The sequence below is a fragment of the Squalius cephalus genome (genome assembly GCF_949319135.1).
Source record: "Squalius cephalus genome assembly, chromosome: 11".
In the NCBI taxonomy this organism is placed as follows: Eukaryota; Metazoa; Chordata; class Actinopteri; order Cypriniformes; family Leuciscidae; genus Squalius; species Squalius cephalus.
In genome coordinates this window covers 5408994-5427051 of record NC_137132.1, presented here as the reverse complement: position 1 = coordinate 5427051, position 18058 = coordinate 5408994, and the positions used below count along the sequence as shown (strand labels likewise).

At 38.4% G+C, this 18058-nt stretch overlaps 1 protein-coding gene across 3 annotated transcripts in view; it reads right to left on the bottom strand.

Moving 5' to 3' along the window:
• Window positions 1-3804: 3804 nt before the first annotated feature.
• Window positions 3805-18058, bottom strand: part of LOC307167493 (uncharacterized protein) — a 34777-nt gene continuing 20523 nt past the window's right edge. Inside the window, exons 4-5 of one of the 3 annotated variants that reach the window (XM_079886645.1) lie at window positions 15292-15540; window positions 3805-5544 (exon numbers count right to left, since the gene is read on the bottom strand). In XM_079886645.1, the coding sequence (XP_079742771.1) occupies window positions 4538-5544; window positions 15292-15376 (1092 nt within the window). In that variant the 5' untranslated portion in view covers window positions 15377-15540 and the 3' untranslated portion in view covers window positions 3805-4537. Of the gene's footprint in view, window positions 5545-14868; window positions 14985-15291; window positions 15549-18058 lie in introns of those variants that run through there. The other 2 variants (XR_013822798.1, XM_079886646.1) reach the window with 2 other exon arrangements.

The window sequence follows — 18058 nt, the reverse complement described above, 5'->3', positions numbered from 1 at the left end:
ACTGAACGATTATATCACTTAGCCGCTCCACTAAGGGTCATCCGTGTCAAAACAACCAAATTTTAGAAACTTCCCCGGCTAAAATTTGTTATATTGCTAATATTTTTTCGGAAGAAAGCCAGACATAAATGTGATGGGTTTATATTTACTGAGTTATCCAGTATTTTGTAGAGGGGGGTAAAAATGACTTTAGAAAGATGGCAAATCATTATTTTGTGTTTACACCAAGCATGCCGCACAAGCCCTGAAAAGTGAAGCCAAAACGTCTCGATCGCCCCCCGATGACTGGTCCTAGTATAGGTCATAAGCCCAACTGAGACCAACTAAACAATTAAATTACACTTCAAATATCTTTTTTCCAAATGTGGTTTCTTTCATTTGCTGTCATTTTTATCACGCTGATGTAAGTTCAAGTGTCTGTTTCAAAAATAAGTTGGTTTTTAGTTAGTTACGTGATGCTATAAAAACGGTGGTGTAGCGTCATGATTGACAGCTGTGATTGACAGGTTTTCCGAGCGAAGTAGTCACTGAAGCACCAATGGACATTTTTTTCGGGATCTTTGGAGGACTGAGGAGATTGTATTTACTTTATTTTAACAAGCCTCTCGTCATACTGCAATCAATTTTTAAAAAGTGTGCAGAATGCACTTTCCCTGAGGCGAGTGAGGGCGGAGCGTTAATTTCGCGGCTTTACTTCCTGCTCACTACTGCGCAGGTCTGGTACCGAGATCGCTACTGCGCAGGTCTGGTACCGAGATCGCTACTGCGCAGACTCAAGTTCCAAGATGTCAGCGCCATATCGGGACACTGGCGGCTTCAGTTCTCACCAATGGAAGAGAGCGAAGGGACGTCGTCCATCTTTTTTAACAGTCTATGGTTTACACAGAGATTGGTAGGTCCCAATGTTCAAATTGTTGAATTTTCCCATTTTCAATGGTTGAAAACCAAATATGGGTATAACTTCTTAAACAGTGGATACTTATTTTGTTTAAAGAAGAATGTATTAAGAATAACTAGAAATGTATCTTGTTTCCTTCTATCAAAACAATTGCATACAACATCCAACTCTGATTGCCAAAAATACACTGAAATTAATATTTCCAGTATCTATTGGTGAATTATTGTGGGAGAAAAATTCGTAAAAGAAAAGAAACAACTGAATTTAAACTGAATTTCTTTCATTGTATTTAAATAGTGAACATTTTTTGAATACCTTTTAGAAATTTAGGATATTTTAATGTGGTTTGATATTAGTTACATTTAAATCAAGGCTTGTTTAATACTTTCCCAAAGTCTGAGGCAAATAACTGAGTCATCATGTTTAAATGAGCTGCTGAAAAACCTCTTTAGCCCTATTCACACAGGACAATCATTTGTAATAATTGCGGAGGTTGTCTGTGATCTTAATCCCGCGCGAATCGGCCATGTCTTTAATTTGTAGAGTAAAAATTCCCCCGCAAATGACCTAAGTTACCATATTTCGCCAACACCGTAATTTCTGAATCACACAAGGTCCCTAGATAATACTACTAATCCAGTGTGAATAGAGCTTTTGTCTCTAAAAGTTCCCTGTTTTCACCTCATTGAGTTTCACATCTTCACTTTGACACTTGGACAACGCTTCTTTCTATGATTCACTACAGAGCTTGAAAGTCTAAATCTCTCTCCACATTAGTGCGGCTTCTCTCCAGTATGAACTCGCTCGTGTGATTACAGTGCAGACAAACCTTATTCACGATATGAGGGCTTTTACTCTGGAGAACGACACGAGGGCTTAAACTCTATAATCTGGTAACATCTCTCACCTGCAGACTGGAAATATACGGCATCCGGAGAAAATATTCCACATCGTTAACAGTGACATATTCAGCTTCAACTGGTGAAAGTTTCAGCTCGTCTCTCTCGCGTCTCTCTTCTGCGCAGGCGCAGTGCGCGATGTCATCATGTTTCTTAAAGGGGCCGCATGTTATACCATTGTATTCAAAGGGTTAGTTCATTTAGTAAGGCAATAGTCAGGGAGAGTAAGGCTTCTTCTTCTTCTTCATTCTAAAATACATTTAACAGTTGGAAATCGATTTGCCTGCTTTTTAAAATAAGGTTAACTAATTAGAAATAACACTTTGAACATTTTGCTATAATTTCTATTGCTGCTAGTCAATCATTAACAAAATCTAACTTTTTGTTGACAAACTTTATTTGTCTAAAATTTAAAGTTACCCATTAATAACTTGGTCAGAGCAGTTGCGTAATGGCACATTTACAATCAAGCTGATATTCGGAAAAAACACCACTCTAGATTTTATGTTGCTTGGTTGTATGATGCTTGAGTTGTTCCTCTTATAAACAAAAACACAGGAAAATTAAATATTTTTACCCAAATCTCTTGTATTTTGGGGGCATTTGTTATTTTAATGGCTTTTCTGCCCCAGTGTAACAGGTAACAAACAGTATAGCAGTATAGAAATGATCAATCTCGATGAAGAAATGTGACATAAAAAACATAGATATTTATCAATATTCTTCCAAATGTTCACTCTTTTGAACTAAAAGCCTGAAAGACAGTTGTTTTGTGCAGTCCCATGACCACAAACAAACAGGAGCAAATGTGATTGAATTTGATATGGTCTGTACAGTGGAAATGCGGTTAATGATTTCTCACTGACATATAAATTAACAAATCAATCAAATGCAAACAGGTAAAAGTGAAGCCCCTACCGGACAGAGTCAGTCTAGACCAATGGAGAGTCCGACTCAAAACACACATGCTTTCTCTCATGGTCTGTATTTTCTGTTGCTGTTTAGAGTCCAGCAGTGAAAAACTCTTTCCACCAACACATATTAGACTTGTTTTCAGGTTAAACAATCTCATTTAAATGCTTTTTGATATTAAAAAATATATTTTTTCTGTTTATTTCTCATAACTGTGTGTACTATCAGAAGACAATATAGTAAACTTAGTAAATACATTACTCACAAAAAGTTAGGGATATGCGATTTTCGGGTGAAATTTCAGAATGCACCTAAAATGCAACCTTTACACGTGAACTTAATTTGGCATTTCTACTTAAATGCCCTACTTTCATGATATAATATCACTGTAGCATGAACTTTTTAAATTTTCTATAAATTTCACACGAAACGAAAGTCGAATATCCCTAACTTTTTGTGAACCCTAAAAGTATGACATTGTAAGGACCATCCATTGGCCCATAGACGGAATCCAACGGCCTGGCGAAGGTTTAATGCGTGTGTGTCTTTTCAGCGCTCCCGTGAAGTTCACTTAATTTATTGGAATTTAATTTTAGTATCACTTTAGCTCTATGCGTAATCTGACTCCGTTTTCAAATGCTAATCAAATTTTGATCTTATTTCTGATTAGAAAATAATCATAAATATTGATTATGAATTCATTTAGATCTTTGATTATTCTGAGTATCCCATACTTTCAGTTATTAATTCACTAAGGGACCCGATGCCGCACAGAGTCACACGCCCCGGGTTTACGTAGATCTCACAGACACAGCCTCGCCAGTCTGATCTTGGTCAGAGGGTGCAGGGTTTGCTAATACCTCTTAAGTCGGTTGCCTACTGCTCACGCACACAAAAAAGTGTAGTTTATTTAGCCACTTCCGTACAACTTGCCAAGTCAGTGATAGACAGAAATCAAAAGGTCTTCAGATGACGTGCCTACTGCTCCGTTCATATGCGCCTTTTGTTTGACCTATCCTGGACACAGATCTGCGGTAGCACCAGCCTCCTCATAATCTACTAAAATAATGATTTCAGAAAACTTCAGAATAAATCAAGATGTAACATTTATTTGTCAGGTAAAAATGTATCATGCCAATTACAGAAGTAAATGATTAAAAGCCAATTCAGAAACAATAAATACATGAAATCACTTACTCAAAGATGACTCTAAAAATAAGTAATGTTTCCCTGACAGAGACACACAGTGATGGGTCAGGGCTTGGTAGCACCTGGTTCCTTGAGATATCTTAAAGAGATCTCACTCAGAGAGGAGAAACAGGATTTTCCTAAGTTCTCAATCTTTCTCATTAAACCAGTGACTGCAATGAAATTAAGACCATTTTACCAATCGCACTGAGACACTTAAAATGATACCACACATGAAAAGGAAAAACAACATATTCACAAGATACACCTTATGTGTATTCTTAATGAACTTTCAGTGACTTGAGGAGGGAGAAGAGGAGGGACGGGGATGCAGAGATAAGGAGGAAGGACAGTTTGGACAGGCGATGTCCTGTGCTCTGTCTTTGCTATCTGCTGTCCAGGGTGCATTTTATGGCTTTATTGCAGGGTGCGTTTTTGTCTTAGTAGGAAAATCAGTCCTTACAGAATGAATTCCAGATAGACAGATTTTGCAAAACAAAAAAACAAAAAATGTATATTTACACTTTTGAAGCTTCGCCTAATCTTCCATTCATTTAAAAAAAAAAAAAAAAATAGACAATCTCAATATTTTATCTTGCAGAATTTACCTGAATGTATTTGATATAGAACTAAATGTCGATCACTTGCAACAGTTTTTCATGTGAGTGTGAAGGCCTGATAAATGTCTAAAACTCTTCTCACACTGAGTACAGTCGTACGGCTTCTCTCCAGTATGAATCCGCTCGTGTGATTTCAGAGATCCAGACTGAGTGAAACTCTTGTCACAATATGAGCACTTGTAAGGTTTTTCTCCAGTATGAATTCTTTGGTGCCGTTTCAGTTCAGCAGCTCTAGGAAAGCTCTTCCCACAGACACAACACACATGATCTTTCACTTCATTGTGTGTTTTCTGGTGCTGTTTAAAACCGTTCAGCCTTGAAAAACTCTTTCCACAGAGAGAACACACATAACGCCTCTCATCTGAATGAATTTTCAGGTGTTTTTTTAGATGTGATGGTGAAGTAAAATCTTTACCACACTGAGTACAGTAGTACAGATTCTCTCCAGTATGAACTCGCTCATGTACTTTCCGGTTTCCAGAATTAATGAAACTCTTGTCACAATATGAGCACTTGTAAGGTTTTTCTCCAGTGTGAGTCCTTTGGTGCTGTTTCAGATCACCAGCTGTAGTAAAGCTCTTCCCACAGTCACACACATGATCTTTCACTTCATTGTGTGTTTTCTGGTGCAGTTTAAAATTATCCAGCCTTGAAAAACTCTTTCCACAGAGAGAACACACATAAGGCCTCTCATCTGAATGAACTATCAGGTGTCGTTTTAGTTGTGATGACAAAATGAAATCTTTACCACACTGATCACAGTTAAATGGTTTTTCTCCAGAGTGAATACGCAGATGAATTTTGAGTAAGGATGAATATGTGTAACTCTTTCCACACTGAGTGCATGTATACGGTTTCTCTCCAGTGTGAATTCTCATGTGTGTCGTAAGGTTTCCTTTTTGACTGAAACTCTTTCCACACTGTGAGCAGGAGTGCAGCTTTTTGGCTTTTGTTCCTTGAGTTTTGAAGTCACAGTGTTTCTTTACTTCATTCAGTTCTTCTTTTAGCTCTGTTACTTCCATCTGATCTAGAATGAACATATCAAGTAGTTATAATCAGTTTAAGGAGGATAATTTCAAGGAAAATTCAAGTGAACAAGCAGAAAACAAGAGAATAGGTTTCTGTCTGTGTGAGAATAAAGTATCAGATCTTTGATGTTGAAGGTTTGTTATATAATTTTCATTCATTTGAATAACTAAAATGTGTTTGACACACTGCTATATACAAGATTAGGATCATTTAGATGAATTTCTCTATCATTTATCATCAATATACTACTTATTTCACAGCCACCAAAGCATACAACAATGAAGAATCAAGAATGGACACCAACCTATTTGTTCCTCGATATCTTCATGTTTTATTCTGGATGGTTCTGGATCACTCATGTCTTCAATCTCCTCTTTAATAAACTCCATCTTTAACAGTCACACAGATTTCAGCTGCTACTCCTGGAGTTTGTCCTTCTCTTGTAGGATGATGGGAATATTCCCAGTATTTATTGGTGAATTGTTGTGGGAGGGGCTTCACTGCAGGTGTGAACTGTGATCACTGTGTGATACTGACGCCCACAGGACCAGATCTGGAATTGGAAAGTTATTGAATTTATAATGAACTAATTTAATTACTTGATAGTTAAGTGAATATATTTGCTGTTATAAATCGTGTTTTGTCAAGGTTGTATATTATCATCATTTATTACATGGCTTGGCTGAATTCCAATGTAGAATGCGGTCTGTTATTTCTTGACAACAGACGCTGCGAGCTATAACAGACCGTTGCCATGCAAAACAGCGCATTGCTATGGACGCGGAACGGACTATTTTCTTTGGCGGAAGCAATACAATCGTTTTTAAAACAATAAACTCCATTTTAAATCAATAATTTGTGTCAAATTAATTATTTATTTTGTAGGTAGCCATGTAATAAGCGGGATAATGTATAGAGAGGCGGTCGTTATAGCGAATAACAAGCCCTTCAGGCTGTCTCGTTCAGCCTGTCGGGCTTGTTATTTGTTATAAAGACCGCCTCTCTATACATTATCCCTTACATAAAACAGATCTATAAGGTCTTCCGTGTCAAAACAACCAAATTTAAGAAACTTCCCCGTCTAAAATTTGTTATATTATTAAAAAAAAAATTCTGAAGAAAGCCAGACATAAATGTGATGGGTTTATATTTACTGAGTTATCCAGTATTTTGTAGAGGGGGGTCAAAATTACTTTAGAAAGATGGCAAATCATTATTTTGTGTTTACACCAAGCATGCCGCACAAGCCCTGAAAAGTGAAGCCAAAACGTCTCGATCGCCCCCCGGTGACTGGTCCTAGTATAGGTCATAAGCCCCGCCTCCCCGCGTTATTCAACGGGACGTGAGACCAACTAAACAATTAAATTACACTCCAAATGTAGTTTCTTTCATTTGCTGTCATCTTTATCACGCTGATGTAAGTTCAAGTGTCTGTTTCAAAAATAAGTTGGTTTTTAGTTAGTTACGTGATGCTATAAAAACGGTGGTGTAACGTCATGATTGACAGCTGTGATTGACAGGTTTTCCGAGCGAAGTAGTCACTGAAGCACCAACGGACATTTTTTTCGGGATCTTCGGAGGACTGAGGAGATTGTATTTACTTTATTTTAACAAGCCTCTCGTCATACTGCAATCAATTTTTTAAAAAGTGTGCAGAATGCACTTTCCCTGAGGCGAGTGAGGGCGGAGCGTTAATTTCGCGGCTTTACTTCCTGCTCACTACTGCGCAGGTCTGGTCCCGAGATCGCTACTGCGCAGGTCTGGTACCGAGATCGCTACTGCGCAGGTCTGGTACCGAGATCGCTACTGCGCAGGTCTGGTACCGAGATCGCTACTGCGCAGGTCTGGTACCGAGATCGCTACTGCGCAGGTCTGGTACCGAGATCGCTACTGCGCAGGTCTGGTACCGAGATCGCTACTGCGCAGGTCTGGTACCGAGATCGCTACTGCGCAGGTCTGGTCCCGAGATCGCTACTGCGCAGGTCTGGTCCCGAGATCGCTACTGCGCAGGTCTGGTACCGAGATCGCTACTGCGCAGGTCTGGTACCGAGATCGCTACTGCGCAGGTCTGGAACCGAGATCGCTACTGCGCAGGTCTGGTACCGAGATCGCTACTGCGCAGGTCTGGAACCGAGATCGCTACTGCGCAGGTCTGGTACCGAGATCGCTACTGCGCAGGTCTGGAACCGAGATCGCTACTGCGCAGGTCTGGTCCCGAGATCGCTACTGCGCAGACTCAAGTTCCAAGATGTCAGCGCCATATCGGGACACTGGCGGCTTCACTTCTCACCAATGGAAATGAGCGAAGGGACGTTGTCCATCTTTTTTTACAGTCTATGGTTTACACAGAGATTGGTAGGTCCCAATGTTCAAATTGTTGAATTTTCCCATTTTCAATGGTTGAAAACCAAATATGGGTATAACTTCTTAAACAGTGGATACTTATTTTGTTTAAAGAAGAATGTATGAAGAATAACTAGAAATGTATCTTGTTTCCCTCTATCAAAACAATTGCATACAACATCCAACTCTGATTGCCAAAAATACACTGAAATTAATATTTCCAGTATTTATTGGTGAATTATTGTGGGAGAAAAAATCGTAAAAGAAAAGAAACAACTGAATTTACACTGAATTACTTTCATTGTATTTAAATAGTGAACATTTTTTTGAATAACTTTTAGAAATTTAGGATATTTTAATGTGGTTTGATATTAGTTACATTTAAATCAAGGCTTGTTTAATACTTTCCCAAAGTCTGAGGCAAATAACTGAGTCATCATGTTTAAATGAGCTGCTGAAAAACCTCTTTAGCCCTATTCGCACAGGAAAATCATTTGTAATAATTGCGGAGGTTGTATGTGATATTAATCCCGCGCGAATCGGCCATGTCTTTAATTTGTAGAGTAAAAATTCCCCCGCAAATGACCTAAGTTACCATATTTCACCAACACCGTAATTTCTGAATCACAAAGGTCCCCAGATAACGCTAATCCAGTGTGAATAGGGCTTTTGTCTTTAAAAGTTCCCTGTTTTCACCTCATTGAGTTTCACATCTTCACTACAACACTTGGACAACGCTTCTTTCTATGATTCACTACAGAGCTTGAAAGTCTAAATCTCTCTCCACATTAGTGCGGCTTCTCTCCAGTATGAACTCGCTCGTGTGATTCCAGTGCAGACAAACCTTATTCACGATATGAGGGCTTTTACTCTGGAGCTGGTTAATGTAAAACTCTATAATCTGGTAACATCTCTCACCTGCAGACTGGAAATATACGGCATCCGGAGAAAATATTCCACATCGTTAACAGGGACATATTTAGCCTCAACTGGTGAAAGTTTCAGCTCGTCTCGTCTCTCTCGCTTCTCTCTTCTGCGCAGGCGCGCGATGTCATCATGTTTCTTAAAGGGGCCGCATGTTATACCAGTGTATTCAAAGCAAGCGTGCCGCACAAGCCCTGAAAAGTGAAGCCAAAACGTCTCGATCGCCCCCCAGTGACTGGTCCTAGTATAGGTCATAAGCCCCGCCTCCCCGTGTTATTCAACGGGACGCGAGACCAACTAAACAATTAAATTACACTTCAAATATCTTTTTTCTAAAGGTGGTTTCTTTCATTTGCTGTCGTTTTTATCACGCTGATGCAAGTTCAAGTGTCTGTTTCAAAAATAAGTTATTTTTTAGTTAGTTACGTGATGCGGTGGTGTAACGTCATGATTGACAGCTATGATTGACAGGTTCTCTGAGCGCAGTAGTCACTGAAGCACCAACGGACATTTTTTTCGGGATCTTCGGAGGACTGAGGAGATTGTATTTACTTTATTTTAACAAGCCTCTTGTCGTACTGCAATCAATTTTTTAAAAAGTGTGCAGAATCCACTCTCCCTGAGTGCATTCTGCGAGAGTGAGGGCGGAGCGTTGATTTCGCGGCTTTACTTCCTGCTCACTACTGCGCAGGTCTGGTCCCGAGATCGCTACTGCGCAGACTCAAGTTCCAATATGTCAGCGCCATATCGGGACTCTGGCGGCTTCAGTTCTCATCAATGGAAGAGAGCGAAGGGGCGTCGTCCATCTTTTTTTACAGTCTATGATTCAAAGGGTTAGTTCATTTAGTAAGGCAATAGTCAGGGATGCTGAGTCCCAATTCGCATACTATCCGTCCTAAATAGTATGCAAAACTAGAATTAGTACGTCCCAAATCGTAGTATGTTGAAATGAGTATTCCAAAGATACCCGGATGGTCTACTATTTCCGGTTAGAATTCGAAGTGCAGATCAATGCACACTCTAATGGCTAATATTGCCCACAACCCATTGCGTGCGGGAGGGAGGAGCTTTGTGGTGATGGTGGTGATGTAAACATGGCAGTCGGATGTGGCAGCGGAGATGCGCCCTCAGTTTTTAAGTGTAAGAATTTAAATGTTTAACCCTAATTAAAGTTATATTTTATTGTCTCGTAATATTAATGGGTTTATGTTGTGCCAGAAAAGTACTGTGTTTATCTTGTAGGGTCCGATGAAGATACTGAGCACCTCATTGCAGGCTTTTTTTATGTATTTCTTTTCATGTTTCTGACTTATTTGTTGTAATACTGTGGCTGTACAAATGTTAACTTTTGTACAAAAACTATTGTACAAAAACTATCAGTCCAACCAAAGAAACATGGATACTACACTTTTACTATAGTAAAAGCATGGTTCATTTTCATCGGGGTATTTTTAAGTATTATACATAAGTATAAGATTAAGTATAAAATACGTTACACAATAGTTACACTATAAACTTTAAATATTTTAACTCAGAAAATAAGTAGCTTTCGTTACACACATTGCACATGAACGTCAGAACCAGCCGCCTCACAAACGACCTGCGTTTGGTAGATCTACGACGATGCCCTGCTCCACTCCTCAATTTGGTAAAACACATTGTAAATGTATTGTGGAAAAAAAAAGATGGGAATAGTAAATAAAATTATACTGGATATATAAGAATGAATGAAATGTAAAATGTTTTGTTAACAGTCGTGGTGTGCGTAACTAGGCAACCACGTTCTCCTTTACATTGCATGACGTCATCGAAGTATGTCCCAGAACGTGCATACTCTTGTATGTACTTTTTCATCACAAAAAAAAGTACATACTTTTAGGTCGTAGTATAAGTAGGCGAATTGGGACTCAGCCGGAGAGTATCGTTACCCTACTTCCGGTCTCGGTCGCCATTTTGTGAAATAGGCCTATTGTATTCAAAGGGTTAGTTCATTTATAGTAAGGCAATAGTCAGGGAAAGTAAGGCTTCTTCTTCTTCTTCTTCTTTGGGGTTTTACGGCAGGTTGCATCCAATTTGTTGCATTACTGCCACCTACTCTACTAAATTCCCTTTACATGTTTCTGTTTCTCTGCACATTCTAAAATACTTTTAATAGTTGGAAATCGATTTGACTGCTTTTTAAAATAAGGTTAACTAATTAGAAATAACACTTTGAACACTTTGCTATAATGCTACTAGTCAATCAAATCTATCTTTTTGTTGACAAACTTTATTTGTCTAAAATTTAAAGTTACCCATTAATAACTTGGTCATGGAGCAGTTGCGTAATGTCACATTTACAATCAAGCTGATATTCGAGAAAAAACACCACTCTAGATTTTATGTTGCTTGATTGTATGATGCTTGAGTTGTTCCTCTTATAAATATAAAAACACAGGAAAATTAAATATTTTTACCCCAATCTCTTGTATTTTGGGGGCATTTGTTATTTTTAATGGCTTTTAATCTGCCCCAGTGTAACAGGTAACAAACAGTATAGTGAGACAGTTTAGAAATGATCAATCTCGATGAATAAATGTGACATAAAAAACATACATATTTATCAATATTCTTCCAAATGTTCACTCTTTTGAACTAAAAGCCTGAAAGATAGTTGTTTTGTGCAGTCCCATGACCACAAACAAACAGGAGCAAATGTGATTGAATTTGATATGGTCTGTACAGTGGAAATGCGGTTAATGATTTCTGACTGACATGTAAATGAACAAATCAAACAAATGCAAACAGGTAAAAGTGAAGCCCCTACCGGACAGAGTCAGTCTAGACCAATGGAGAGTCCGGCTCAAAACACACATGATTTCTCTCATGGTCTGTATTTTCTGCTGCTGTTTAGAGTCCAGCAGTGAAAAACTCTTTCCACCAACACATATTAGACTTGTTTTCAGGTTAAACAATCTCAGTTAAAGGCTTTTCTGTTTATTTCTCATAACTGCGTATATCAGAAGACAATATAGTAAACTTAGTAAATAAGTATGACATGAATTCCAAATAGACAGATTTTGCAAAAAAAAAATTATATATACACTTTTGAAGCTTCGCCTAATCTTCCATTCATTAAAAAAAATAATAAAAATAGACAATCTCAATATTTTATCTTGCCGAATTTACTTGAATGTATTTGATATAGAACTGAATGTCGATCACTTGCAACAGTTTTTCATGTGAGTGTGAAGGCCTGATAAATGTCTAAAACTCTTCTCACACTGAGTACAGTCGTACGGCTTCTCTCCAGTATGAATTCTTTGGTGCCGTTTTAGATCACCAGCTGTAGTAAAGCTCTTCCCACAGTCACAACACACATAATCTCTCACTTCATTGTGTGTTTTCTGGTGCTGTTTAAAACTGTCTAGCAGTGTAAAACTCTTTCCACAGAGAGAACACAAGTGAGGCTTAACACCTGTATGAAAAGTAAGGTGTTTTTTTAGATATGATGTTGAAGTAAAATCTTTTCCACATTGAGTACAGTCGTACGGCTTCTCTCTAGTATGAACCAGCTCGTGTGATTTCAGGGTTCCAGACTGAGTGAAACTCTTGTCACAATATGAGCACTTGTAAGGTCTTTCTCCAGTATGAATTATTTGGTGCCGTATCAGATCACCAGCTGTAGTAAAGCTCTTCCCACAGTCACACACATGATCTTTCACTTCATTGTGTGTTTTCTGGTGCAGTTTAACCCTCTGATGGTCTTTTTTTATGTCTACACTTGAGTTCTTTGGGGTCTCTAGAGACCCCAGACAATAACATTTAATTTTGTAACAAGATAATATTTTTTTTTTTTTACAAATGTAATTTTATTCTGTTTGTTAATGTTTTTACTCAACATTTGTGCAGTTTTTGGAGAATTTATGATTTTTTTAAATTTCTATAAATAATTAAATAAATAATTATTTAAATAGCCTTTTTACAAAAAAACAGCATTTGATGTAAAATTCACTTTATAAAAGACCCAGATTTCTAACTTTCATTCATGGGGATAACATGGATGATTTTAAATGGTTTAATGTAACATTTATGCCCATTTTTTGGAAAATGCAGTTTTAAAATAAAAAATAATAATTTTAACCACTAGATGGCTATAGAGCTCCAGTATATGCTATTTGCTATTAGACTACCTGAAAGATATCTTTTCACAAGTTGGATTCAGTTGGATTCATATCTAAATATTATAAAATCACAATTATAACAAAAATAAAATATTTTTGTCAAAGTTTAGCATTTTTTGTACCAAAAAACCCCCCAGTTTTTCAATAATGTTACATTATGATTAGAATCAAACCTGAACAAAATGTTACAAAGAGAAATGTTGGAGTCTTAAGATTTTATCATTTATTTCAATCATTTATTTTTAATCTAATTCTAGATTCTAGACACACACAATTGTGTGTGTGTGTGTGTGTGTGTGTGTGTGTGTGTCTGAGAGATAAAGAGAGAGAGTGTGTGAGTACACATTGTCGATGTGCCAGTGTCACCACACCACTTTATATTTGTAGTGGTTCCGCATTTTGGATGATTTTGTTTGACACATTATAGCCTTACAAATGTTCCTGTGTGTGTATGCGTGCGTGCGTGCGTGCGTGCGTGTGTGTGTGTGTGTGTGTGTGTGTGTTTACATTTTCAATGTGTCAGTATCACCAATTTATTTTTGTGGTGGTACTGCATTTTGGATGATTTTATTTGACAAATTATAGCCTTACAAATGTTCCTGTGTGTGTGTGTGTGTGTGTGTGTGTGTGTGTGTGTGTGTGTGTGTGCACATTTTTCAATGTGTCAGTGTCACCAATTTATTTTTGTGGTGGTACTGCATTTTGGATGATTTTATTTGACACATTATAGCCTTACAAATGTTCGTGTGTGTGTGTGTGTGTGTGTGTGTGTGTGTGTGTGTGTGTGTGTGCATTTTTCAATGTGTCAGTGTCACCAATTTATTTTTGTGGTGGTACTGCATTTTGGATGATTTTATTTGACACATTATAGCCGTACAAATGTTCCTGTGTGTGTGTGTGCGTGTGTGTGTGTGTGTGTGTGTGTGTGTGTGTGTGTTTACATTTTCAATGTGTCAGTATCACCAATTTATTTTTGTGGTGGTACTGCATTTTGGATGATTTTATTTGACAAATTATAGCTTTACAAATGTTCCTGTGTGTGTGTGTGTGTGCGTGTGCGTGTGCGTGTGTACATTTTTCAATGTGTCAGTGTCACCAATTTATTTTTGTGGTGGTACTGCATTTTGGATGATTTTATTTGACAAATTATAGCTTTACAAATGTTCCTGTGTGTGTGTGCGTGTGCGTGTGTGTGTGTACATTTTTCAATGTGTCAGTGTCACCAATTTAGTTTTGTGGTGGTACTGCATTTTGGATGATTTTATTTGACAAATGATAAGAGAACAGTTTTTATAGTCTCAAAAATGTATTCCTCTATATGTGTGTGTGTGTGTGTGTGTGTGTGCGCTTGTTGTGAGCAAAATAATTCAGCATTGTGGATGCTTTTTGAATTGGTGGAAGTGTGCCACTTTATTTCTGTCATTTCTGTCGATGTGTTCTGCGTTGTTTCTGATTTTGATGATGAATTTTGTCTATTTTGATTGCGGGGTCTCCAGAGACCCCGAGGACCTCGAGTGTCACAAATTTTGTCACGCTAACATAAAAACAGATATCATTCCACTTTATTTTTTTTTTTGTAGATCTAGAAAGTGTTAAGAGCCGTAGAAGGTTTCATACCATTTGGACAAAGGGAACATTTTTTTTTATTTGAGCAAAAGTCATTTGCGGGTCAAAAAGACCCCGCGGACCATCAGAGGGTTAAAATGATCCAGCCTTGAATAACTCTTTCCACAGAGAGAACACTCATAAGGCTTCTCATCTGAATGAACTTTCAGGTGTTTTTTTAGTTGTGATGACAAAATGAACTCTTTACCACACTGATCACAGTTAAATGTTTTTTCTCCAGAGTGACTACGCAGATGATACTTGAGTATGGATGAATATGTGAAACTCTTTCCACACTGCGAGCAGGAGTGCAGCTTTTTGGCTTTTGTTCCTTGAGTTTTGAAGTCACAGTGTTTCTTTACTTCATTCAGTTCTTCTCTTAGCTCTGTTATTTCCATCTGATCTAGAATGAACATATCAAATAGTTATAATCAGTTTAAGGAGGATCATTTCAAGGAAAATTCAAGTTAACAAGCAGACAACAAGAGAATAGGTTTCTGTCTGTGTGAGAATAAAGTATCAGATCTTTGATGTTGAAGGTTTGTTATATAATTCTCATTAATTTAAATAATTAAAATGTGTTTGACACACTGCTATATACAAGATTAGGGTCATTTTGATGAATTTCTAAATAATTTATCTACCAATAAACTACTTATTTCACAGCCACCAAAGCAGTCAACAATGAAGAATCAAGAATGGACACCAACCTATTTGTTCCTCAGTATCTTCATGTTTTATTCTGGATGGTTCTGGATCACTCATGTCTTCAATCTCCTCTTTAATAAACTCCATCTTTAACAGTCACACAGATTTCAGCTGCTACTCCTGGAGTTTGTCCTTCTCTTGTAGGATGATGGGAATATTCCCAGTATTTATTGGTGAATTATTGTGGGAGGGGCTTCACTGCAGGTGTGAACTGTGATCACTGTGTGATACTGACGCCCACAGGACCAGATCTGGAATTGGAAAGTTATTGAATTTATAATGAACTAAATTAATTACTTGATAGTCTAGTGAATACATTTGCTGTTATAAATCATGTTTTGACAAGGTTGTTTATCATCATATAAAACAGATCTATAGGGTCATCCGTGTCAAAACAACCACATTTTAGAAACTTTCCCTAAAATTTATATTGTTAAAAAAAAAATTCTGAAGAAAGCCAAACATAAATGTGATGGGTTTATAGGAAGGTTATACGACTGTATAGGAAAACTGGTCTCACCATACACAAAGAATTGTACAATAACCATATTCTGCATTATAGGGATTCCATTGCCACCACCAAAACACAGTACTACTCTAGTTTAATCACTGCTAATCATGGAAACTCAAAGTCACTTTTCACTATTTTAAACAATATCACTCAACCACAGGATGCTTTGCCTCCCCATTTGTATACAACTTTCTTCTGTAACTCCATCATGTCATTCTTCACTGCTAAAATCTACAATATCCATCAACACCTTGACTCCATTTCACACCATCTTCACACCTTTGCTGACCTTCATCCACCCACACACACACTCTCTTCTTTTCACCTGCCCTCCCTCTCAGAACTCACCGAACTCATCCAGAAATCCAAACTGTCCACATGTCAACTCGACCCTCTACCTACACATCTTGTCAAATCCTGCCTCCCTTCTCTGCTCCCCATCATCTCGGCCATCATTCACTCCTCTCTCACCACTGGAACTGTCCCCACATCCTTCAAAACTGCTGTCATTACACCTATCTTGAAAAAGCCTGGCGCTGACCCCTCCGATTTCAACAATTTCCGTCCTATTTCCAACCTACCTTACATTTCCAAAATCCTTGAAAAAACAGTTGCCACTCAAATCCATTCTCACCTTTCTCATAACAATCTCTATGAACAGTTCCAGTCCGGTTTCCGCCCACTCCACAGCACTGAAACAGCACTTATAAAACTCACCAACGACCTCCTCATGGCAGCTGACTCTGGACTACTCACCATCCTAATCCTCCTTGATCTGAGTGCGGCCTTTGACACCATCTGTCACACCACCCTCCTCAATAGACTGTCATCCATTGGTATTACCCACACTCCACTAATCTGGCTCACATCCTACCTCACTGGCCGCACGCAGTTCGTTCAGCTTAAGTCATTCAAATCCACTCCCTCCCCCGTCACTACAGGTGTGCCCCAGGGCTCTGTCCTGGGGCCCCTTCTCTTTATCATCTACCTTCTTCCCCTTGGCAATATTCTCCGTAAATTCAATGTTACTTTCCACTGCTACGCGGATGACATCCAGCTCTACCTCACCACAAAACCCTCAGTCACTCTCCCACCCACTACCCTCACCGATTGCATTGCTGAAATAAAATCCTGGTTTACCCTCAACTTCCTAAAACTTAACAGTGATAAAACCGAGGTTCTCCTCATTGGCACCAAATCCACATTATCCAAAACCAACAGTTTTTCCATCACAACTGATAACTCCTCCGTCTCACCTTCCCCTCAGGTTAAGAGTCTGGGTGTCAACCTGGATAGCACACTATCATTTCAATCACACATCAATAACATCACCCGGTCAGCCTACTTCCATTTACGTAACATTAATCGTCTTCGCCCCTCCCTTACCCCCCACTCTGCCGCCATTCTTGTCCACAGCCTTGTCACCTCACGTCTAGACTATTGTAATTCACTTCTCTTGGGCCTCCCTCACAAATCCCTCCATAAACTTCAATTAGTCCAGAATTCAGCTGCCCGAATCATTACCCGAACCCCCTCCATCTATCACATCACTCCTGTCCTCCAGCAGCTTCACTGGCTCCCTATCCAGTCCTGTATCCAGTTTAAAGTCCTCTTGCTGACATTCAAAGCCATCCACAACCTCTCACCCCCTTATCTATCTGACCTCCTCCATGTTCCCACTCCATCTCGCTCTCTCAGATCCTCCTCCTCATTATACCTGTCCGTCCCAACTGCCCGTCTCACCACAATGGGGAGCAGAGCATTCAGCCTTTGGAACTCCCTTCCACCTCATCTCAGAAATATGGACTCATTCCCTCATTTCAAATCTGGACTCAAAACCTATCTGTTTAAACAAGCCTATTCATTGTAACATCCATTCATCTGTAATTCTAATTGATTTTAACTGGTTTTTAATTTATTTCTTGCATTATTTTATCATTTGTTTTATGTATTAACTTTTATGTATGCCTGTACGGTGACCTTGAGTGTCAGAAAGGCGCCTTTCAAATAAAATGTATTATTATTATATTTACTGAGTTATCCAGTATTTTGTAGAGGGGGTAAAATGACTTTAGAAAGATGGCAAATCATTATTTTGTGTTTACACAGAGATTGGTAGGTCCCATTGTTCAAATTGTTGAATTTTCCCATTATCAATGTATGAAAACCAAATATGGGTATAACTTCTTAAACAGTGGATACTTATTTTGTTTAAAGAAGAATGTATGAAGAATAACTAGAAATGTATCTTGTTTCCC